Consider the following 25,007-nt stretch of genomic DNA (forward strand, 5'->3'; position numbering starts at 1 on the left):
TTTTTTCCCCCCGCAGTGGAATATGATGAGATAGCAACGACTGGCAAGCCGAGCCACCCTTTCCTTTTTTTCGGGGATAGCACTGGAAATTTCCCTTTTCTTTTCGCCCAGTTCCACATTCACACGATCTTCTTGTAAATATCTCATTCTACTTTATTTTGTTTTTTTAATAATTATTTTTTAAAATATTTTTTATTTTAAAATATATTAAAATAATTTTTTTTATTTTTAAAAATTATTTTTAATATCAACACATTAAAATAATATAAAAATATTAGTTTGAAGTAAAATAATAATAATAATAATAATAATTTAAATATTTTAATATAAAAAAACTAACAATATCTTATTAATACAGAGAGTTTGTTGTGTACACATAAGGTGAAACATGTGATTCCTTCAACAAGGGAAATAATATTCCCCCTCAGCTCTCGTCCTCTTTAAGAGTCTGATTGGAATTCATTACCTCTCACCTGAAAGGGAAGAATATTCGTTTTACATTTGAATCAAAAGCTTAAGGATGATTCGAGCGTGTTTGATATTGTAGTAGTTGTTATGATTTGAATAAAATTGTTTTATAAAAAGTATTTTTAGTTGAGGTTGGTTTAGAAAAATATATATTTGGTTAAAACCGTGGTTAAAATAGAGGTTGAATAAAAATTAGTTTAATGTGTTTGGTTAAGAATGCTTTTCAAATTTAGATTGTAAAATAACTAAAAAATACATATATTAATATTGATGATTTATAATTAAAATATTGTAGATTTAACTACTGCTATTACATCATGAAATAAACAATACTTTATATAAAGTATTTTTTATTGTTCCATTAAACTATTTGCAATTCCATCACGTACGAAATCCATATGACAAGGCCTGCAGTTTTCATGGCTTCTTGAGCGTGCAGCAACATCAAGTAAAATATCACCAGTAACAAAATTGGGATTGCGATCAAATTTTGCAAATGCTATGTCATCATGTGATTTACTTCTAATATAATTATGTAGTGCCATTAAATAATATTAAACACCAGTTTTTCAAATAAAACATAATTTTAGATTTTTTTTGGATTTTTTCTATTTTACTGGGTCGGACCCAAACACCGGACATTTAGGTTTGGGTCGGACCCAGTATGGCCATGAACAGTGGATACGCTCTCCATTATTCACATGAACAATGGAGAATGCAGAAGACGAAGGAGAAGGAGTAGGGGAAAAGGAAGAGCAGTGGTTGGCGGTGGAAACGGTGGAGGCGGGTGGTAAGCTATGGGAGCTGCTCTCCACTGCGTTCTATTTACGTTCTTCTTCTTCAAACAATAGAGAATGCAAAAGACGAAAGAGAAGGGGAAGGGAAAGAGAAGTGGCTGGCGGTGAAAACGACAGAGTCTGGTGGTGAGCTGCTCTCCATTGTTCACATGCAACGTGAACAGTGAAGAATGTAAAAGACGAAGGAACGAGAAGGAGAAGGAGAAAGAGAAGGGGAAGGGGAGGAGCAGTGGCTGGCGGTGCTGTTCACTGCTCTGTTTCTGGTCTTCTTCTTTTGCGCCTCTGTTTACCTGCTCTATATCTGTTCTTCTTCTTCCGCGCCTCTGTTTAATGTGTTTATAAACACAATTTGCAACTCAGCACAAAAAGCAGCTTGAAGTTGCTTTTGGTTGTCTTGTGGTTTAACTGCAAATAGTCATGGATCCCACAAATAGTAATGTGCATTTAAACCATAACCAAATACATGACTACAATGTTTTTCTATAAATGCAGCTGCAGCCGCAACGTTAAACATGCACGAAAACACACATAACATCTATATTGTTAAACCAATTATTAAACATTTCTAAACAACCGAAATGTTTAAAATAATTTTCTAAAAAAAATATTTAAAAAATTAATTTTTTTTTAATCCCCTTTGCTTTCCTTTCTTTTCTTAAAAAGCGGGTATCATTTCATGTCACGAGGAGCCAAGCCCAGACAAATACATGGGAATTGGGCCAGGCAAGAAGTATCCAAAAGAAAGGAAAACAGTATAGCCCATCTTAAATGCCCAGACCAAAAGTACTTGTGGATACGCCCAGCAGGGAATCTACGAAGTTCCATAAGTAATTGATGAAAGAGTGTTGAGTTCGGCTGTTAGAGTTTGATGAGTTGAATAATTGCATTTTTTTATTTAAAAATATATCAAAATAATATATTTTTATTTTAAAATTTTATTTTTAATATTAAAGCATCAAATCAAAACGGTCGGAAATTACAAAAAGAAATAATTAAAAAAACTAAAATATTTTTAAAAACAATTTTAAAATACAAAAACAAGTATATTTTTAGAACCGCTGTCCAGAGCCATCTAATTCCTTAAAGCCCGATTTTGGTACCCTCGTATTTGCCAGGGGAGGATGATAGTTGACTTCAACAATCCTCCAATTATAATCATTTAAGTATTTATTAGAGCTTGCTCTTTTGGTAACCGAATCGATCTTGTTCGATGGAGGATTTTGTTTATATACCCTTTTTAGGTTTATAATGGAATTTAAACTAAATCCAACAATATATAGGACATACTTAGATTTTTAAAATGGGAACTCCAGGCATCAGTGGCACAGCTACTCTAGGACGGGAGGGGACCATGGCTCGGCTCCTCTTAAAGTCTATTTTAATCCCTCTGGCTGTGTCGTCTATTCAATTACATCCTTACAAATTAACCCCTTCAAATATATTATACGTCTTCTAAGGTTCTGTTTAACGTTATAGTATAGCTATCTTTTTGAGTTTTTTTGAGTTTTTAATTATTTTTTATGAGTGTTTTTGAATCGTTTTAATATATTGATATAAAATATAAATTTATAAAAATAAAAAATATTATTTTGATGTATTTTTAAATAAAAAATATTTTAAAAAACATTTTCTACCTCACTCGTAAAAATACTCCAACAAACCGTAAAAAACTGGATGGATTTCATGCTATCCATGGTCATCAACTGTCTAACCACAAGTCATTCTCCTCCTCTCCATGAAAATAAGCATGTTAACCTCGAAGGATACAATAATGGACAAATATGAATACAGAATTTACCTTCTCTGGAAGTTCAGTTTTCCAATAAAATAAGTGAAAAGAGAAGCGATGACAATGGGAATGATGGTAAGTACAAGACCAACAACACCCAAAAAGTCTTGACGATACCCGAAGTAATCCTCTATAAAAGCTGAGGCAGTCTTGGTTTCCCCGAAGACTGATATTTCTTTGTCCAGATCTCCATATTGCGAGGTGAACATACCCTCTAATGCCCAAGATGTGGGACAAATATAATACAACCAAATCCACCACATTGGAATACGCTGCATGAAGCAAAAGAGCACCATAATCGAGTCAGTTTTATGTATTTCAACATCTGTACGTAGAAACACAACCCTACTCTAGAAAAAGATAACCATAGATTTCAACTGTTGGTTAACTCCATACATGTTGGACTGGTTGTAGCGATCCTAAAGCCAGACATATGTATGATCTGTTAAGATATGCATTTTGACTTTCTGACGTACTGAAGCAAATTGAATTCATCTAGGAAAACAGTGGAGAAAATATGAATCTAGCTTAAGAGTCGATGTTAATTACCTTTTTCGGTACAATGAATCCAGCGAAAAAGTTCATTGTTGTGAATGCGATTGAGCATAAAATGATAGCCACTTGAGCATTCGGTGTCACTGATATGAGCAGCATCCCCAGGTAGTTGAAGCAAAGCAACGTGCAGAACATCCCATAGAGAGACCAGAATATCTTGTAGGCAGACAAGGAGTAACCGATCATAGGATATGTGACAATCACACAAATAACTGATTGAGCGAACAAGTAAGGAACCTCAACTAACAACTGCAAAATAATAAAACACAGTTACCTAAAATAACAGATGCAACTCTGGTTTGTAAATTGAAACTTAAAACCAGTATTTCTTGACAAAATTGACAGGAAATAAATTAAACCAGTTTTCATGAGAGATCTGACCTGTGCTAATGAATAGGCCCATGCAGAGTACGTTCCAGCAAATCTTTCCCTGTACAGAACTGTCCGCTCTGCTGAAACATAAGGCAGAACTGTAGAACAATTGTTTATTCCAAAGAACATTATGGCCGTGTACATTGCACCAAGTATACTGAACAAGTCTTGTTGGTTGTTTCTACAAAATCAGAAAGAATCATGACAACGTTTTTCAATTTAAAAAACACATCCAACTAAATATCAGGACTATGTATTGGCTTACATATTCTTTCCTTGCTGCCAGAACAGTAGGCCAAACAAAAGAGCTCCAGAAGATATGAAAGAAATGCGCAACAGATTGTACGGAGGACTTCTCCAATAAGACAAGTTCTGTTTCCAGAGGCATGCTTTGAGCTGTTCCCAGCCATTCTGTGAAAATTGGGTAGGAAAATGCAAGTCCTTTGAACCAGGAGTTTTTGAACTCAATTTCTCAACCAGCTTCCTGTTCTCCCTGCAGTCGGGAAAGAGACTCCTAGTATCACTCGCGAGTTATATTCAATAGCTTTCAAACATTTATACGCATATTTAGACAATGTGAAATCCGAAATTCAGAGATGAATCAAGCACAAACCGAGAAAACCTTCATTAATAACGAAGATCACCTCAGATCCATTGATGCAATATACAGTCAAAGAGAGTGGTGAATTTTCATCTTTCACAACATAGATATAGAGCATCCTAGCGTTGGTACTTACTTGTACAAGGTGGACCCTTCATAAATTTGTCCAAAATCTACCCCAAGTTCAACCTCTGCAGATTTAGAAGTAACCTCTAACATCCATGTTGCCGGATTATAGTTGTCCTTAATCTTAGGCACTCCAGGAATTTTCTGTTCAAGTTATCCAGTAAAGTAGAACCAAGGTCAAAATATATGAAGGTTGACAGCAACCAAAGGTATTACATACGGAAGACAGCTATATTAATAGAAACGTTTAAATAAAGAATTTTAGTATAACAGACCTCAAAATACTCAATGAGTGCGCTTGACCGCTGACCCAGCTGTCCAGAATAGATAAGGCGTCCTCCAGTTTTCATTAGAATCAACTGCAGTGAAAATAATGTCTTAAGAACATTAACATGCATTTACATCGGATCCATAGATTGTTTATTGAGAGAACTTGGTGGCATCCATTTCACCATGTCATGTTCCTTTATGCAGAGTGCCCATATTTTTTTACCTCATCAAATGCCTCAAAGATATCAATACTTGGCTGGTGGATTGTGCAAATAACTGTTCTTCCCGTTTCAACTATGTTCTTCGCTGCTCTCATAACAATCGCAGCTGCTCTTGCGTCTAAGCCAGATGTGGGCTCATCCATAAATATTATAGATGGATTAGAAACTAGCTCCACAGCTATAGTCAGTCGTTTACGCTGCTCAGTTGATAAACCACTAATTCCTGGAATGCCTACTAAAGAATCCTTAATCCCATCAAGCTCAATAGTTTCAAGGACTTCATTGACAAAATCCTGGAGAGGAAGTCACGAGAAAATCCAGAGTTCAGTGAAACTCTATCTTAAAGGGAAAGTCTAGGATCAAGCTATTAACTCTAATTGAAAATATATCATACAAATTTAGTTTTCGGATCAATGACAGATGGGAGCCGCAACCAAGCAGAGAAAACTACAGATTCTTCTATAGTTATTTGAGGGGAATGTATGTCTGCTTGCTCACAATAACCGGATATTCTAGCAAATGTATCTTGAACCTTTGGGTACCCGCCAATCCTAATCTCTCCTTCAGTAGTACCACCAGTTTTCCTTCCAGAAAGAACATCCATAAGAGTCGTTTTCCCGGCTCCACTAACCCCCATCAGTGCTGTAAGAATACCGGGCCTGAAAGCACCAGTAATGTCGGAAAGAAGCTGGAGCTTCTTCTGCAAAACACCTCGTTTTCTCATTTCCTGAGGCAAAGACAATGACATTTGCAGACATAAGTTGCTCCCAGTATTTTATGGCTATTCATAATTCAAACATAAATTAGATTTATCATAATTACCAAGGGGGTGTCAACATAATACTGCACGTCCTTAAATGTCATCACAAGGGGTTCAAAAGGTAAAACCATCCTTCCTGCAAAATTTATTGATGGCACCACTTAAAAGGGTGCGGGAGATATGTATCTATGCCAGCACTGACCATGTAGACTATATAAAAAGACAAACCTACAAGTAACGGAATAATGACAAAACAAGCACCTTTTTTAGGGCCGGGGCTAGATTCATTAGCGCTGTGGAGTTTTTTGTCTTTGTCAAAACCATCAACACCATCCTTTCTCCCTTGTAGCTGATAGTACCTCTCATAAGAAATGATAGCTCTAGAGTTTCCCGGAGCTGAATCCATATTGATGTATTTGGTTAGCATGGAATACACATTGTATTTAAAATATATTATTAAGAACTAGAAGATGAACTTACGTTTCAAGAACGTTAAAGCCAAGGTAAAACCAATGTTGAAAAGTAAAGCCAACCCCATCAAGGCACCAACTGATATCCAGTAAAAATAACCATGGAAGTTTAACCCTCGGCTTTCTAGTGTTTGTTGCCCTATGGTTGTGTTACCGGACACAATCTGTGGATAAAATTGAAAATAAATGGCTTTTTCTTCAAAGTATGATTAGATTCTCATTTTCACATGTGCATACTAATAGAAAACACTCTTCACTCTTCATCTAATTATCACTAGTAACAAGTAATAGGAAATCGATCACTTTAAACAAACACCAACAGTATCTTTTCCTTTCCATTCTTTTTTCAAGTTTCAAAAAGAAATATTGAGATGAGATTCTCAAGAAAAGTATGGCTCAACTTCTAGTTTTACGAGAACTTTTCTCATGCTCTACCTGATGGTACATGAGGAGCAGGAAAAATCCCTCCCACATCATTATAGAAGCAACTCAATAGAGAGGGTTTGGGTCCAGTAGGAGTATTATATCACACTCATGAAAAGTTTCCTTGTACCCTAGTTCTAAGTTCTAACATATTATTGGAGGCCTAAGAGAACCTACATACTGAAAGCTAGAGAAGTTAAATACCTTTTCCCATCGAGGAGCAAGAAACTCATTTGTCGTCAAACCTATCTCACCATATGTCATTGGAGAAATCCAAAATCCCCATTGCAACCAAGCAGGCATAGAGGCTGCAATAGGATAAGTTGTTCAGAACAGTCCTCTGAAGATTCTATTTACAAGATTGTGGGAAATCGTACGTTTTGGGATTACAAAGCCACCAAATAGTAAACAACCCATAATAGCGATACTTCCAGCTGTCATTGAAGCAACCGCGGTTTGGAAGATTGAGGCAACAAAACGAAACATGGATAATGATGCTAAATGTAAAAGAAAAAGTATAAGAAATTGCCGGAGGAACCTGAAAACACAACAACTTATCACAGGAATGAAGGAATTTATGATATAATAAGTTCTGAAATACAAGTAATCAAAGAAACTGCAAGACACATAATTCAGTTGTTCTCAGCAAGTAGCAGGTTCTCTATTCCTTGCATCCTATGAACAATTATCTCATTCAAAAACATCTCAGAATTTTAACATATTTGCTCTTCCAAGTTAAAAGTTTTGCATAGTATTTATTTTTTTCATTTGTCTAAAATTATAATGATGATGATGATATGCACAGCTGCAGAATCTGTGAGTTAGATTCTCAATCTACAGTACTCTTTCTCTTGCACCGTAATTAGCAGCCATTCTACATTTTATCTGCTGATAATTTTCACTCTGTATCTGATGTTCACCTTCCAAGCTCAGGGCTGTAACCAATGACATAATAAGTAAGGGCTGTCCAAACAAAAGCTTCCATTAAAGAAAGTGGAACTTTAAGAATAGCAGCTGGGATCGCATAAGCCCAAGCAGGATAAAAGTATAACTCTCTCTGCTTATAAAAAACTGCAAGTCGGGAGGTAGTCATCTGTAACTCTGGAACTCCATCAACAACTAATATAACAAGGGCATAGAATAAAGCACCCATGTAATAATTTGCGTGGATCTCATCAACACCCATTCTTGTACGCAGCAAGACTGTCATACATATTGAAGCAACAATAACTAGCTGCAGAGAGAGAATCAGAGATATTTTCAGATATAACAAGGCTGCATAAAAGTATATTATACATGGAAAATTTAAAAGCAAGTATGTAGGAAGATACCTGTATAGATTTTAACACGTATATAAAAGAATTCCTCTTCATCAGAAGAAATTCTCTCATACTGCAAGCTTTGAAGAGTTCCCACTTTGTTAATGAATATTTAGAGAAGGTTAAGGCATTCTTGTGGCTTTTAGACTTATCAAATGGCCTTGACAGCTCCTTGTCTAGCTTCTCACCAAACTGGCTTTCTTTGAATTTCTTAACAAACTGGTCAACTGGTATGTAACTGTGAAGTTGTTCAGTACGGTGCCAGTATTGCCCTTGATCTTTTCTTGAGATAACCTGCAAAAAAATAGCAAAGTAAGAGAGAACTCCGTTTTGGCAATGTATATGGATGAAGATAAAACCTGAAGCTCGAAGACACCTCTTGGAGGAAGTCCGCTATGCCTTTTCTTTCAGGGCACCTGAATCCACAGTCTTCAAAAAATTTGCTAATAGTAGAACGTGGCCCGTGATAAACAATCTTCCCTTCAGCCATTAGAATGATATCATCAAATAGATCAAAGGTCTCCGGTGCTGGCTGAAGTAGGGAAATCAATACAGTTGCGTCAGTAATGTGAGCCAAATGCTGCATACAAGACATAATCTGGAAAGTGGTTGAACTGTCTAAGCCATTTGATATTTCATCCATGAAGAGTGCTTTCACGGGCCCCACAATCATCTCCCCTGTGCAGGAAAACCAAGAGAAAGTTAATGGATGCCAGTGTACTCGAATGAACGGTTGAACCCAGCACGTCAAGACTTCTCAATTTTGCTTCAAAAGTTTTCAAATGAACAGAGCTAAATTCGTTAAAATATCAATTCTTATCTCAAACATACCCTACCTGTAGTCAGCCTTTTCTTCTGACCACCTGAGATACCTCTTCTCATGGCATCCCCAATCATTATATCAGAACAAATATCAAGTCCTAGAATCTGAAAGAAAGAAAAATTTATGTTGATGATAGCATATAAATAAGACCCTGTTTCAACAAGAAGTGAAGAAAACATAAATACTTCAGCAGTTCAGCGCCATAGATTAAATCTAGTAAACCACCTTCAATATGTAGTCTGTCTGAAGTGTACTTTTCAGTCCCTCAACTGATATTGCCTGTGACAAAGCGAGGAATGTTATTGTTGTGCCCATAAAACACTGGCTATCGTACGCAGTCATTAATAAAGGCAAACAAACTAAACTTGGGTAAAATTTGATTAACTTTTTGAACATGGTCGTTCATGTTTAACTTCCAAGAGTTTTGACCCTGGGCAGAGGGAAACCTATTTCTGCAACCTTTCGCGGAACCTTGTGAAAGTAGAAAGTAAAATTTCAGACATGCTTAAAGTTTCACACGCACCTTCATGTAAGCATCCACATCAGGATCTGGAAGTATCCCCGCTTGCTTCTCTCTTCTAATGACTTCCATCATGATATCTACCAGGAAAGATTTATTCAGTTGCACTAAATTGAGAGTTTGATTTGAGTATCAAAATTATCACTTGTGTCTAAAGAATTCTTACCAGCTCTGCTTCCTATGCCCTGACAACGTGCAGAAAAATCGATTGTTTCCCTCACCGTCATCTCTGGAATATGCAGATCGTGTTGGCTTATATACACTGAGGATTTCTGAGGAACAAACTCTTCCAAGCTGTGACCATTGTAAGATATCTCTCCCGAGACCTGTTTAAGAACACATAGGTCAGAGAAACATAAAAGCAAATAATCTGAAACGCAATGCTCAGTTTAGATTTGTTTGAGGAAAGCTTTATGCTTTCTGTTTGGTATCGGTGTGCTGTTAGAAAATGCGACACGAGACCAAGTTTCAAATTTTTTTGGGAAAGTTCGATAAGAATTCTGTTCTTTTCTTCTGGTTAAATTTTTTACTCATTTGTACAACTGACAAGCACTAAGAAACCTCGAGAGCATGGCTTAGTTTCCCAGACAGAGCCAACAACAAAGTGGTTTTGCCACATCCTGGGGGGCCGAGCAATAACGTCATTCTGCAACAAAGTTAAGTTGAAATGAGAAACTTAAGAATCTCTACAGCAAGAAAATGAAGCAGCTGAGAGTATATATTCCTACAAAATCTAGAAAATACTTTAGTGGCTAATCTATCTGAAAAAGCAGTAAAATATATATGGGTTACTGAATGGAGGAGATACCAATTGGAATTTGCAACATTTGAAACTTTCTATCTCAATGAAAAACAGTTTAGACGGAAATTTGTCAGCAAAATCTCCTGTTGGTATATGCTGCTTAAGTAGGAAGTTGATTTAGGAGTAATGCAATATTCTTTTCCCAAAATTCATTTGTGGTCTGTTTTAATCTTAGAGAAATCTTCAAGTTTTTGGGCCACCTGTTATTTTCTTTGTTCCTTTTTCAGCAACTGCAAGGAAATAAATCTTGAACAGAAACAGCAATTTCATCGGTTGCCAATTTTCTTATACTAGTTTATCATGTCAGAAGGATGAGACTAACGGCTGAGGTGTGCCTGTTCAACCATTAATTGAACTTAATAAACACCAGCATATTTGACAGTTACCTTCCTGGCTTAAGAATGCCACCGGCATCTTTTAAGATGCCTGCCTTGGTTCTCTGTTTTGAGCATGAGAGACTGGCAAACCCCTGCCACAAACAAAAAGCTCAAAGGGAGTTAGCAATATACACATGGAAATAAACCACTTGATTGTATGTACTTCGACTGGTAAATGACTAGATTTAAGCAGAAAAGACCCGCAACGTGAATTGTTTGAATTATGTACGTGTTCAACATTCATACACTTGTCGTCACTTTCAACTGTCAGGTCAAAAAGACATCCTTTCCACGTTACAACATTTGAATTTTTAAGAGTTTAGAAGATCCAATGAGCAGTGATGAATAAAAAGAGAATTAGACAACTTATTCTTAATACGCAGGTCATTACAGAGAGCAAGCTCTTGGCAGTGTTCCACAGAGTGGGTAGAGGCTTTCCGTGAACTAACTCGCATTCTGCTTCAACACAAAGATTTCTGTATCTCACTTCCACAGTGGGAAACTTCACACCAACTCTGGAAAACATAATTGAAGCTAAATCAATGAAACGATCCAATAGATATGCAATCAAGCTAAATAAGCGTTAAAGATAAGCCATGCATGACATAAAAGCTGACAGCACTCCAAGGAAACCCTTCGATACAGCGAAATTCTTTATCGAAGACAGCAACATTTCCAAGTGTACTTCAATATGTATGACGATAATACCTGCATATCTTTGAAGAGGGAAAAGTAAAAGGAATGTTTACTTGTCAATCCTTTGCTTAAGTCTCCGCAGCAATCGGAGATTATCATTTTCAATGTGCTTGATGAGCTTCTCGATGAACACATGCCGCTCCTGAGCCCCAAGTTTGGAAACATTGACAATTTTTTTCTCCTTAGCATCTCCATTTGCCGCAGTGCAATCTTGCTCCTCAAATAAAGCAGCAGTAATCCGTTCAAAGGTGGGTAATCTCTCAACAGCAGCCCACTGTAACATATCTTCATCATCTGCATCCCTAACGTGCTCAGAACTCCCATTTGAAACACTATGAAAACTCGGCACTTGACTCCTGAATGGGGTTCTTATGTTTCTTTCAATCTCTGCTAACTCAATCCGAAATGACTCTATTTCATCAGGGCCGGCCAGCTGAGCCATTGTTAGACAAACAGAAAGACTTCAAGTTGTAGACTGAGTGAAAAAAGAAGAAGAAAAAAAGAACAACACAACGAAAGAGAAAATCTGCATGGATACAGATGGCATTTATTTTAACAATGGGGTGTTTGGCCAAAAGATTATTTTAATATATTTTTAAATAAAAAATATTTAAAAAGCAATTTCTATTACTGCTAAAAAAACCCTGCAGTTGATTAGGCAATGAAACACGTCATGTTTGTTATGGGTGTTGATATTCTGACAGGCTTTTCTGAGTTTCAACTTCTGACAAATAATATACGGTCATGAAATCTCCAATAGAATAATCTTTTTTTTAAAGAGGTTTATAACAGTAATTTTTTAGCTAAAAAAAAGAAATAAAACTGGAAGAAGGGTAGTTTTATTTATAAAATTTAGTATACGGTCTGAAATTGTTTTGGAATTTTTTTTTATCAAATACACTTCTAATTTGAAATTATTTTATTTTATCATGAGTTAATTACAAGAAATAAAACTCAAATTATATTTAGAATAAGAAATCATATTTTATAAGTGATGTCAAACATACTCTTAATCTCTACTTTTTAAGATATCAAGTTAAATGGGAACTTCGTTTATTTTCTGGATGAATTATTATATATATTGATTTTGAAAACTAATTTAAAAAAAGGGATACATGCATGAATAGTACAGTTGGAGCGATGAGTAAATCAGCGTGGGTTACCAATCCCAAAGAACCGGGACTTTCAATAATAAGCCAGCTGGCAAGTGTAATATTCAACAGAAAAAAGAGGCTCCGACTTCCGAGTATGATTTACGTGAAGAACAAGTGCACGTGACTTCGATATGTATAATTTATGAACAAGAAGTGCAAGAAAATACACAATTTTTTGGGCGTGAAGATCAGATCAGATCAGATCAGTCCGCCGTCCGGAGAACAGCGTAGCTAAAGAAACCAAGGAAAACATCACAGGCGAAGACAAAGAAAGATATTGCCATGTGCGAACTGCAAACCATATCTCGAACTGGAAGAAGCAACTGATAACGTGGAAGTGGGACCCATCAAGATTGAGTTTGGTGTAATTGTATAAATAATTGCATCTACTTGAATTATTTTAGAGTTTGATATTGTGGTAGTACTGTCAGTATTTTTTATTTTAAAATATATTAAAATAATATATATTTTTATTTTTTAAAATTTATTTTTAATATTAAAACGATTTAAAATTGTACAAAAATTAAATAAAAAATTTTAAAAACATTTTTTTTTTAAAAAAAAAACACGTTCTATGACAAGATCTTCACTGGCAGAGTACTTTTTAAGAATATCTTAAACTTGCTAGGATTAAATGCAAGCATGGTCAGGTTTTACTTGATTTACCTTGAATTTGAAATTTGAATCCACCCTTCGCAAGTACTGATTACAAAAACAAAACAAAAGAAAAAACATTGTAGTCTTCTTGATGTTTTCTTTATTCACTACGGATTTTTTTGTTGCTTTTATAAAAAATACTTGCCTTTGAACTAATTAGAGTATACTTGTTTTTTTTATACCGTGTATTAGTTAATATAAATTTGTTTTGAAGTATTTTTATCTATTTAATATATTTATATATAGTAAAAAGACTAAAATACTCGTGGAATAAAAAAACCACCACTTTAGAGCAAGAATGTTGTTGTCTTTTTCTTTTTTAAATACAATAAGATTACGTATATGACCTTAAAGATAAAAAAATTAAGCCATTAAAACAAAGATAATGACGTCCTTTTCTCATAATTTTTTTAATTAGGGGTTTGTTTGAGGATTGTAATGTAATTTACCATTTAATTTATGATTTTTAAATATAAAAAATTGTTGGTGTATGAGAAACGCCGTGCATTTTGAACAGGGCGAGCGACATCTCCTGGTAGTGTAAAATGAGTCTCTATCGTCTTATTTGGTTCTCTTTCATGTCCTCTTTCTTTAATAGTAGCATGTGGCATTTAAAGGTGGCTGGTTTGTCATTGCTGACCTTTTTTTATTTTTTCACTTTCATTTCTCTCTCCTAGCCCATAAAATCAACTTCGATCCTTGTTGTTGTTGGTGTTTCAGATTCAATCCTTTTAGTTTTTATCATTTTCTCTTTTGTTAAAGTTTTATTTGTTTTCAATTAATCCTTCAATTCTAATTTGTAAGTGTAAGAATTTCAATTTGATAATTCTGCTTTTGATTATTTCTTTCTTTTCTTTGCTCTTTTGTCAAAGCTTTAATGGTTTTCAATTTTATCCATTGTATTAGGTTTCTGATTTTTTTTCCAATAAGAATAGTACTAATTTCAATTTGGTCATTTTTCTTTTGATTTTTGATTTTTTTCTTTCTCATTCTTTTGATTGCTATTTTTTATCCTTTGCATTTATTTATTTATTTTGATTTTGTCATTTAGAATTTTAATTTATTTTTTAAAAATTTTGATCCTTATTTTTTTAATTGCTCTTTTTCTATCATTTTCTATCATTTTTTTTTTCAATTTAATACCTAATTGGTTTCTTTCAATTATTTTTGGTGCAAGATTTAGTCCTCATTGTTTTATTTTATTTTTTATTTTTTATTGTTGAGAATTTTTCTTTGTAATTTTTTTGTGTTTGTCTTTTATAAGGTAGTTCCAGTCTCATGATCCAGTCTATTAGTTTCAAATTTCAATGATTTACATGGTTTGAGTTTTTTTTTTAAATCCTCTTTAGAATTTTTTTTTATTGATTGCATTCATCAAAATTTAATTTGAGACAATACTTAAAGGAATTTTGTTTTTTAATTAATATTTTTGAAAATTAGTATTTCTTGTTTATTTTTTTTTATTGAATTATTTCAGTATCATGTTTCGAGTTATGGATTCAGCAGGTTTATCAAGTTTGGCTTGAATCTTTTTTTTTATTACTTGTTAATATTTTTGGATCTCGAATTAATAATCATAATCTTAGATATATTTTTTTAAAAAATTATATTATTTTAATATCTTTTATACAATGAAAAAAATAATAGACATACAGTATAACGCACACCTCCTATACAGTAAAAGTTGTTCTGAATCTCCTACTTATACAAAAAAATGTCAACCCCGCTCATTTTAGCATTCCATTCTAGATAAGTTTTATAATATATAAAAGAATATTTTTATAGATTTAAATATTATTTTTTATAAACCCATTATATCATAATGTATATAACACTTAATTGCTTAACCAAATAAATATATTTACAACATGTAGTGTTATTAAATTAATACATATATATATGAATAATGTTACGAGTGAAGCAATGAAAAAAAATAATAAAAAAACTTATTCTTTAATTAATGGAAAGGAATGGCCGGTCAAATACCATCTCAAGCAAATCAAATACCAACAATCTGAGAAAAAGAAGATAATGCACTTCTGGAGATAGGGCATCACAGAGGATTAGTACGAAATTAATGAAAGAACAAAAACATCTCATACAATAAATAGAAAACGAGGGTAGCAAAATGCTTAATTACTCCATAAATATATATTTTGTTCTTGTAGTCATAATAAAAATATCAGATATGTATAAAACTTATATATTCAACTATTTTAGGAAGCAATCCTTGATCACAACAAATCATCTTAGTTGTAGCTAGCAAGGGACGCTTCTATATTGGAGGAAATCAAACGAATATTTCCATACTGAGAAAAATAATCAGAATCACTCCTAACATGCTAAATCAAAGATCTCCCAACAGAGCAAGAGAAACGAATCAAACTTGTAAAGCACAAGCCCTTGTTAGTCTCTTGCTTTGGACAAAGTATCATACCGATTTATACTTACAAGTTACAATCATGTCTTGTTTCAAGTTGAAACTTTCCACTGACCTGTAATAAAGCTAGTTTACGTCCGGACAAAAGCAAAAGTTGTCTGGGAACCAAAATTTCAACCACAACAGAAAAAAAAAGGCCATGTTGATGTCACAGAGTGGAGGAAAAACCAGGGAGAGGATACATGTCACTCATAAAATAAATGCTGTATCTCCATATACAGAAATGAAATGGAATGAAGGCGATAAGGATGCGTCGATAGGCAGAGAGATCCGTACATCATAATTCACCTTTTCTGGAAGTTCAGCCTTCCAATGAAATAAGCAAAAAGAGAAGCAAAGATAATGGGAAAGATTATAAGGACGACAGCAACAACACTCAAGAAGTTGCGGTGAAAACCGAAGTAATCTTGTAAAAAAGCAGCAACACTTTTAGTCTGGCCAAATACTGTTATTTCTTTCTCTAGATCTCCATATTGTGAAGTGAACAAACCATTCAGTTGCCAGGATGTGGGACTAATATAGTACAACCAAATCCACCACTTTGGAATATACTGCAAGAATTAAAAAAGGCCCCGTTATTGGGAGTCGAATAGCATATTTATGTTTTTGCATCTACAAATGTTCAAGGATGAAGCATAGCAGAATTGAAACAAAATGTATTGCACTTGGAAAACACTGGAAATAAACTAATTAAGTAGGATAATACGAAATTAAGCTTACAGTTCTCGGGACAAAGAACCCGGAAAATAGATGAAGCATTGTGTAAAAAGGTGAGGTTAAAGCTGAAGCCAGTTGAATGTCTGGTGTCACTGATATGAGCAGCATTCCAAGGTAGTTGAAGGAAAGCAATGTGCAGAACATCCCATAGACAGACCAGAATATCTTATAGGGAGACAAGGAATAGCCGATCATTGTATGTGTTATGGTCACATAAATAATTGCTTGAGCGAGCAAGTACGGAACCTCGACTAGCACCTACACAGAAAATAAAAAGAAAACGAAGCTGAGATACCTGAAATGACTAAAAAAAAATGCGAAATGAAATAAATTAGATAAGTTTTGAATCTAACTTCGATTTCCATCCATTAAACCAGCTTTCTTAAAACACCGTTACCTGTGCAAATGAATAGGCCCATGAAGAGTACATTCCTGCAAATCTTTCCCTGTACATGACAACCCGCTCTGCTGCAATGCGTGGCAGGACTCCTGAGCAATTGCTTATACCGAAGAAGATTATTGCAGTGTACATGGAACCAAGTATATTAAACAGGTCTTGATGGTTTTCTCTACAGAAAAAATACCATTCATGTCAATGTTCAGTCGAAGACTGTAATTTTCTGGTTTATGAAAGCGTGAACAAGAATAGAGTAGCTAACATTCGTTTTCCTTGCTGCCAGAACAGTAGACCAAATAGAACAGATCCCGAAAAAATGTAAAAAATGCGTATGAGATTATATGTAGGACTTCTCCAATATGATAGGTTCTGTTTCCAAATGCATGCTTTGAGCTGCTCCCAACCATTCTGTGGAAATCGGCTGGGAAAATGCAAGTCCTTTGAACCGGAGATTGGTGAACTCAATTGCTCAACTAGCTGTTTGTTCTCCCTGCAGTCAGACGCGTAGGAGAGTTGTTATCACTAGGGGTCATGACTCATATATATGTAAGATCTCATTATTTCTTGAAACATCTTGAACGATCACTCAAAAGTTTTGACTAGTTGCTTTTGAGGTTTGCATATCGAAGGATTGTCTTAACGCATTCAATTGTGACATGTAGGATGTCAAGTTTCTTCACTGTAATGGATCAATACAGAACATCCAAGTACTTCTATGCTTACTTGTACAATGTGGACTCTCGATAAATTTGTGCAAAATCTACACCAAGTTCAGCCTCTGCAGATCTAGAAGTAACCTCTAACATCCATGTTGCTGGATTATACTTGTCTTCAATCTTAGGCACCCCAGGAATACTCTAAGCAAGAAATTCAAGGTTGAAATTAAGAAACTTAACAAAACCAAATAAAAGACAATGTTGCTCATGCGAGGTAGTATGATCGGAAGCAACTGAGACAAAGAATATGGAGAAAAACTGACCTCAAAATATTCAATCACTTTGCTTGAGAATTGACCTACTGGCCCAAAATAGATAATGCGTCCTCCAAGTTTCATTAGAAGCAGCTGCAATGAGAAAAGCTGATTACAACTGCAGTTATATGCATTTACATCAGAATCTACTGCTTCAGATTTAACATTACTTTCACCAGAACTATACATGATTGATCTCGAAGAAGCCATTTATTAATGATTTCCGTTCCAAAGTATAAGCTGATTCACTAATCAGAATTTACCTTGTGGAATCAAATGCTTGGAACTTGACCAAGCACAATAGCTGATGCCTTAACTACCATGACATAACAGTAGGATAAGTACGATTCCCTTATAGTGATAACAGCTTTTGATGATCGTATGAACTTATGGAACCAAATGTAACAACTGTACCAAAGAATAGCAGCAAAACCATGACTGGCAATGATGCCGAGCATCACCAGGGACTCGCTATCAGTTATTCGGATGGCAAGGGTTCTTTGATTCTATTCTTATCGGAGGCAAAACAAACTAAGATTATTAAATTACCTCTTCAAATGCCTCAAAAATATCAATGCTTGGCTGGTGGATGGTGCAAACGACTGTTCTTCCTGTTTCAGCTACATTCTTCACTGCTCTCATAACAACTGCTGCTGCTCTTGCATCTAATCCGGAAGTTGGTTCATCCATAAATATGATATATGGATTGGCAACAAGTTCTACAGCTATAGTCAGTCGTTTACGCTGCTCGGTAGATAAACCACTAATTCCGGGGATTCCTACTAAAGCATCCTTAATCCCATCCAGCTCAATGGTTTCAAGGACTTCATTTACAAACTCCTGAAAGAAAAGGTTAGCAGAAAACTTCATTGAAATTTGGTCATAAAGATCAAGTCCAAGTCCAGATGATCAAATCTGTTTTAAGAGGGTATCATACGAATTTTTTTTCCGCAGGGATCTCAGGTGGAAGCCGCAACCAAGCAGAATAAACCAAAGATTCTTCTACAGTAATTTGCGGTGAATGTATGTCAGTTTGCTCACAATACCCTGATATCCTAGCAAATGTACCCTGAACCTTCAGGTACCCAGCGATTCTTATCTCTCCTTCAATAGTACCAAGAGTTTTCCTTCCGGAGAGAACATCCATAAGAGTCGTTTTCCCAGCTCCACTAGCACCCATCAGTGCTGTAAGAATACCGGGCCTGAATGCACCTGTAATGTCAGAAAGAAGCTGGAGCCTCTTTGGCAAAAAACCTCGCTTTCTCATTTCCTGAGACAAACAATGGGATTGATAAGATCTAAAATTATAACTGGTCAGGATAAGAAAAAACTAGAATTATCATGGTTACCAAAGGGGTATCAACATAGTACTGAACATCTTTAAATGTCAACGTAAGGAGCTCAAAGGGTAAAACCAGCCTCCCTGCAAAAGTTGAATGATGGCACTACTTAAATAAGTGTAGGAGATGTGTATGCATTCCAATATGTTTTACCACAGCAAGGTCATAATGCGAAAGACCTACTGCGTTAATTTTACTTGTACTAAAATCAAATCAAAGAATACAGAAGCACTCTCACCTTTGTTAGGTCCTGTACTAGATTTAGAACAAGCACTGGTCGGTGTCTTGTTTTTGCCAACACAAACACCACCATCTATTTTTCCTTGCAGTCGATTGTACTTTTCGTAAGATATAATAGCACGAGTTTTACCCGGAGCTGAATGGATATAATTTATAAATACATTTGGGTTAGCGTGCGTCCACAAATTAGTTGTCTTGAAAACCTTAATATGCAGTGGAAGATGAACTTACATTTCAAGAAGGTTAAAGCCAAAGTAAAACCAACGTTGAAAAGTACAGTAAATCCAATTAGGGCACCAACTGATATCCAATAAAAGTAACTGTGAAAGTTTAATCCACGGCTTTCTAGTATCTGTTGCCCTATGGTTGCATTAGCAGACACAACCTGTGTATAAAATTAAGAGCAAATGATTTTCCCTGTATTAATGACTAACTAATCACTATTGTAAATGCAAAATAATAGGACCAGACTCAACCTCCAGCTGGTTCTCCCAATTAGTAAGTGAAAAGAGAGCAAAAAACTTGCAGTCCATTGTTAAAGAAGGTTAGCGCTATTTTTTCATGCTTCTTGCAGCATCCATGAGATATATTCAAATGGAAGTATTTTTCGAAGAGAAAACTAACTACATCTTTGAGAAGAAATCTTCCTATGTCTGTGAAACATCTCCCAAGCTAATTTATGCTCAGGTGAATTCTATCTTCCCAACGTCCTCTAAAAGTTTCCTCCTTGAACTTCTACTCGTAATTAATGGAAAGCTACCCATATAAACAAGGGTTGACTAGATAAATATTACCTTTCCCCATCTAGGGGCAAGAAACTCATTCACAGTCAGGCCGATCTCCCCATATGTCAATGGAGAAAACCAAAATCCCCATTCCAGCCAAGCAGGCATAGAGGCTGCAAGAAAACAAACTTCAAGTATTATCATCTGAATAAATTCTACTGACAAGATTATTAGAATAGCTAAGTGAAATCTTACGTTTTTGGATTAAAAATCCACCAAATAGTAAAACAATCAATACAATGAGACTGCCAGCTAGTGTTGAGGCAACCACGGTTTGGAAGATTGAGGCAATAAAACGATACATTGATGTAGATGTTAGGTGTACCAAAAAGAACAGAAGGAACTGGCGGAAAAACCTGAGAAAAACATCATGATAGGAACTAGAATGTCATTTACGACATCAACAGCAGCCAAAATAAGGAGTGACCTTTAGTGAGGAAACTAGGAGACATGTCAGCTAGTTATATGCTCAATCAGAACTAGAATAACATTCCCTGCTCAACCTCCAGGAGAAAATTATCTAGCTTCTATCCAATGCAACCTATGAAAGCATATCCTTATAAAAAATCAGATCACAGTAACATTTGAACAATCTAAGATCCAATTCCCAGATGATACTAACAGTTCTCTGGCATGGCTGTTTGATTTTTTTTGTAAGTTGGATTCAGATAGCTACTTTACATTTGGTCTGCTGAAAAAATGTGGCTCACCTTGAAACCTCGGGGCTGTAACCAATGACATAGTAAGTAAGAGTCGTCCAAACAAAGGCTTCTAAGAATGAAAGTGGAACTTTAAGGATAACAGCAGGGATCGCATAAGCCCAAGCAGGGTAAAAGCATAACTCTCTTTGTTTATTGAAAACTGCAAGCCTTGAGACATTCATCAGCAATTCTGGAAGTCCATCGACTAGTAATATTATGAGGGCATAGAATAAAGCTCCCATGTAATAATTTGCATGGATTGGATCAACAGCCATTCTTGTGCGCAGTAAAACAGTCATGGTAACCGAAGCAATGAACACTAGCTGCACAAAGCCAACCCAAAAATGTTTTCAGATAAGGCGCTCTATGATAGCCATTTGTACTAAATAAAAGTAAATAAAACCTTTGTGAACCTAAGGCAACATACCAGCACAGATTTGAATACGTAAATAAAATAATTCCTTTTCATTAAAAGAAATTCCCTCGTACTGCAAACTTTAAACAATTCCCATTTTGGTAATGAATACTTTTCAAAGGATAAAGCAGTCTTGTGGCTTTCAGACTTAGCAAATGGCTTTGAGAGCTCCTCATCAAGCTTCTGTCCAAATTCACTTTCTTTGAATTTCTTAACGTACTCGTCAATGGAAAAGTAACTGTAAGGCTGCTCTTTGCAGTACCAATATTGTGCTTGATCTTTCCTAGAGATGACCTGGATCAAATGGTAAAATAGTAAGAAAGCTTCATTATACAATGAAATATAAGTGGAGAAACCTGAAGCTTGCCAACCTACCTCCTGAAGAAAATCAGCGACACCTTTTCTTTCAGGACACCTAAATCCACAGTCCTCAAAAAATTTGCAAATACTAGAACGTGGACCATGATAAACAATCTTTCCTTCAGCCATCAAAATGACGTCATCAAAGAGATCAAAGGTCTCTGGTGCTGGCTGCAGAAGCGAAATCAATACAGTAGCATGAGTAACATGTGCCATCTGCTGCAGACAAGATACAATCTGGGAAGTGGTGGAACTGTCTAAGCCATTTGATATTTCATCCATGAATAATGCTTTTGTGGGACCGACAATCATTTCCCCTGCACAATGCAGCAAGTGGATAGTCCATTGAGGCAAGTTGGGAATCATATTTGAACCAATCCTTGAAGTTTCGATGCAAACCCAACTGCAAACTAGCAAATTTCTTTTCTCAAACAGACAATACCTGTAGTCAGCCTTTTCTTCTGACCACCTGAGATACCTCTTCTCATAGCATCCCCAATCATTGTATCAGAACAAATATCAAGTCCTAGAATCTGAAAGATAGAGGAATAAGATTGAAAATATCATCATACAAAACCATAATTCAGTAAGAAGCAAAGAGTGTCCCTATAAAAAGCCAAGTAGACTACCTTCAAAATATAGTCTGTTTGAAGGGTATTTTTTAGTCCTTCGACTGATATTCCCTGTCATCAGAAATTTAGGTTCTAATTAGGCCAATAACTATAGAACATCATAAATATCCAGGGCAGGAGATTATGCGTGGAAAAACATTTCTGGAGAAGTAGTCAGGATAAGTTTGTTGGAACAAATCGTCTGCTACAATATCGTTTTTCTTGGTGGTCAATATTATGCTTCCATTAAAATAAATTATGCCAGATTACACTGTATGAAGCATACCGTTATTTCATTTCAGAGTCAAATGAAAAACACCCCACTCATGTTAGAAGTACATTGACTGAATCAGAGCTGATTGGTGGGTGAATAAAAATGTTTGCGGTAGCATACTTAAACATACAAATGAGATAAGATAATTTTCGTTGTAGGTCAATTTGAAACAAAAAAACCTCGTGCTTCTGAAACATGAATTTTTTTTTGGCATAAAACTTCTACGATGTGTAGTCCGATCTTTTGAGAGTGCATTAGACATGCATCACAGTTTACCTTCATGTAAGTATCCACATCAGAGTCTGGGTGTATCCCTGCTTGCTTCTCCCTTCTAATGACTTCCATCAAGATTTCTTTCATGCAACGACAGCAAGTTATTCAATTTTATTTGGAAAAAAAAATAGACTATCCTGAACAGCACTAATTTGAGACATTGATCTGGCAAGAGATTTATGGGAACGCACAGATTAATATAAACAATTTCCAGTTTTTTTCCTAAAGATTACCTGCTCGGCTTCCTATGCCCTGACAACATGCAGAAAAATCAATTGTTTCCCTCACTGTCATCTCTGGAATGTGCAGATCATATTGGCTTACATAAGCTGAAGTTTTCTGAGGAACAAACTCTCCCAATCCATAACCATTGTAAGATAATTCCCCTGAAAGCTGTGGAACAATTTATGTAAGACAACTTAGAAACATAAAAACAAGTGACATCTTATACAACTAGAAATCGTAAAAATACTTTGAGGGAATGGCTCAGTTTCCCAGCGAGCGCCAACAACAATGTGGTTTTGCCACACCCTGGAGGGCCAAGCAGTAAAGTCATCCTGCCAAAAAGATGAATTGGAACTAGTGAACTTGAAATTAACATTTTGTACATGTGCTAATTCACTTTCCAGAAAGACTCAAACTTGGGCAGGTTTGAAGGTTAGTTACCTTCTTGGCTTAATGATGCCGCTGACATCTTTTAGTATGCTTATCTTGGCTCTTTGTCTCAAACAAGACAGACTGGCAATCCCCTGTCACAAACAAAAAGCTCAAATGGGAAAAACAAAAAAGATATTCACTTGAAGTTCTACTTGTTCTCGCTATTGTATGCTAGCACTTACAGAAAGCATGCCCTTGGCAGTGCTCCAAAGAGTAGGGAGAGGCTTGCCATGAACCACCTCACATTCTGCTTCAACACAGAGACTTCTGTATCTCACTTCCACCGTGGGAAACTCTACACCAACCCTGAATAACAAAGATAAAAAGCTTACATAGCTAGAAACATTATTGTGTTACTAGTACTACTAACTCTTTGAAAAGGCGAAAAGATGTGTTACTGGTCAAGTCTTTCTCTAAGCTTCTGCAGCAATTGGAGATTATCATTTTCAATATGCTTGATGAGCTTCTCAATCAACATATGCCGGTCTTGAGCTCCAAGCTTTGCAACATTAACTATTCTTTTACCTTTAACATCTGCTTGTTTATTTCCTGTTTTGCCATCGTCAACTTCATCAAGTAAAGCAGTAGTAATCCGTTCAAAGGTTGGTAATCTCTCAATGGTATCCCTTTGTTGCAAGTCATTCTCGACAACCCCATTGCTAACATAATGATCAGAATTCCCAATTGAAACAACATGAAAACTTGGCACTTGGCTCCCACTTACTGAGGATACGGTGCTTCTACCAGACTCTGTTAACTCAATATCCTGTGAGTACTCTATCTTAACAGTGCTACTCATCTGGCTATTCATTGATGGGTACACCGCAATGCTCCAACCTTCAGTGGTAGCCACAAAGTGTGGGCATGCTCATCTTCCGTATATGATTACACACACCACAGCTGGTTTGATATTTTGAATATAATAATGCAAAAAACATTATCTTCCAACTTTATTATACTTTTCCTAAAAACATTATCTCTTGTTTAAATCAGTTAAAAAAGTTCATTTCATTCGATGGAATCTACACACTTCGTATAAGTGTTAGATTAAAAGAAAGATCCTTGTTTAAAGCAGTTATAAGCTCATTTCATTCGATGGAATCCATACAATTTGTCAAAGTGTCAGGTTAAAAGAAAACTCATTACCGGCAAATATGCCATTATTCAGCGCACTTGCCTACTACGTAAACATACAAGAAAGAGGAAAAGTAAATGGGACCCCTGAAGATGCAATTGGGAAAATTGGATCTTTATGCTTTTAGATGATTGTCATCTTTTGATTTAAGCAAATAAGTGCATAGCCTCCGCTTTAATTGATTTGCATGTTTTCTGCTGACATCGACGCGACGCATGAACTCATCACCATGAAAAAAAAGGCTTTGCTCATCAATCAAAGAGGCCCCAGCAATGAGATTTTGGTTTTGTTGCTTCGGGGATGCCAAACCTCTTCCTTTCTTTGCTTCCGTTGGAAACGTCATTAAAAGTAATTTTTAAAAATAAAAAATATATATTATTTTAATATATTTCTAAACAAAATATTTTAAAAAATAATTATTAATACATTTCTAAACATCATAAAATAAAACTAAAAAAAGCCACGCCTAAAGGCCCAAGTAATAAGCCTTTT

General features: G+C 35.5%; 2 protein-coding genes across 2 annotated transcripts; both read right to left on the reverse strand.

The window, feature by feature from the left end:
* Window positions 1–2,923: 2,923 nt before the first annotated feature.
* Window positions 2,924–11,889, reverse strand: LOC133704961 (pleiotropic drug resistance protein 3-like). Its single transcript, XM_062130034.1, has 24 exons — window positions 11,443–11,889; window positions 11,085–11,208; window positions 10,703–10,785; window positions 10,076–10,160; window positions 9,681–9,840; window positions 9,518–9,594; window positions 9,220–9,273; window positions 9,008–9,098; window positions 8,548–8,849; window positions 8,184–8,465; window positions 7,773–8,086; window positions 7,230–7,390; window positions 7,057–7,160; window positions 6,440–6,593; window positions 6,221–6,355; window positions 6,022–6,095; window positions 5,594–5,926; window positions 5,202–5,492; window positions 4,984–5,067; window positions 4,719–4,852; window positions 4,247–4,474; window positions 3,991–4,162; window positions 3,604–3,858; window positions 2,924–3,326 (listed from the first exon to the last, which is right to left on the reverse strand). The coding sequence occupies exons 1-24, from the start codon at window positions 11,829–11,831 to the stop codon at window positions 3,060–3,062; spliced, it is 4,353 nt and encodes a 1,450-aa protein (XP_061986018.1). The 5' UTR covers window positions 11,832–11,889; the 3' UTR covers window positions 2,924–3,059.
* A 3,693-nt stretch (window positions 11,890–15,582) lies between these two features.
* LOC133704645 (pleiotropic drug resistance protein 3-like) lies at window positions 15,583–24,380 on the reverse strand. Its single transcript, XM_062129534.1, has 24 exons — window positions 23,779–24,380; window positions 23,563–23,686; window positions 23,390–23,472; window positions 23,196–23,280; window positions 22,957–23,116; window positions 22,727–22,803; window positions 22,195–22,248; window positions 22,008–22,098; window positions 21,581–21,882; window positions 21,218–21,499; window positions 20,800–21,113; window positions 20,285–20,445; window positions 20,099–20,202; window positions 19,536–19,689; window positions 19,303–19,440; window positions 19,074–19,147; window positions 18,662–18,994; window positions 18,274–18,564; window positions 17,734–17,817; window positions 17,478–17,611; window positions 17,017–17,244; window positions 16,755–16,926; window positions 16,361–16,615; window positions 15,583–16,191 (listed from the first exon to the last, which is right to left on the reverse strand). Exons 1-24 carry the CDS (start codon window positions 24,189–24,191, stop codon window positions 15,925–15,927), a joined length of 4,380 nt encoding a protein of 1,459 aa, XP_061985518.1. The 5' UTR covers window positions 24,192–24,380; the 3' UTR covers window positions 15,583–15,924.
* Window positions 24,381–25,007: the final 627 nt, after the last annotated feature.

The sequence above is a fragment of the Populus nigra genome, chromosome 10 (genome assembly GCF_951802175.1).
Source record: "Populus nigra chromosome 10, ddPopNigr1.1, whole genome shotgun sequence".
Taxonomy (NCBI): Eukaryota; Viridiplantae; Streptophyta; class Magnoliopsida; order Malpighiales; family Salicaceae; genus Populus; species Populus nigra.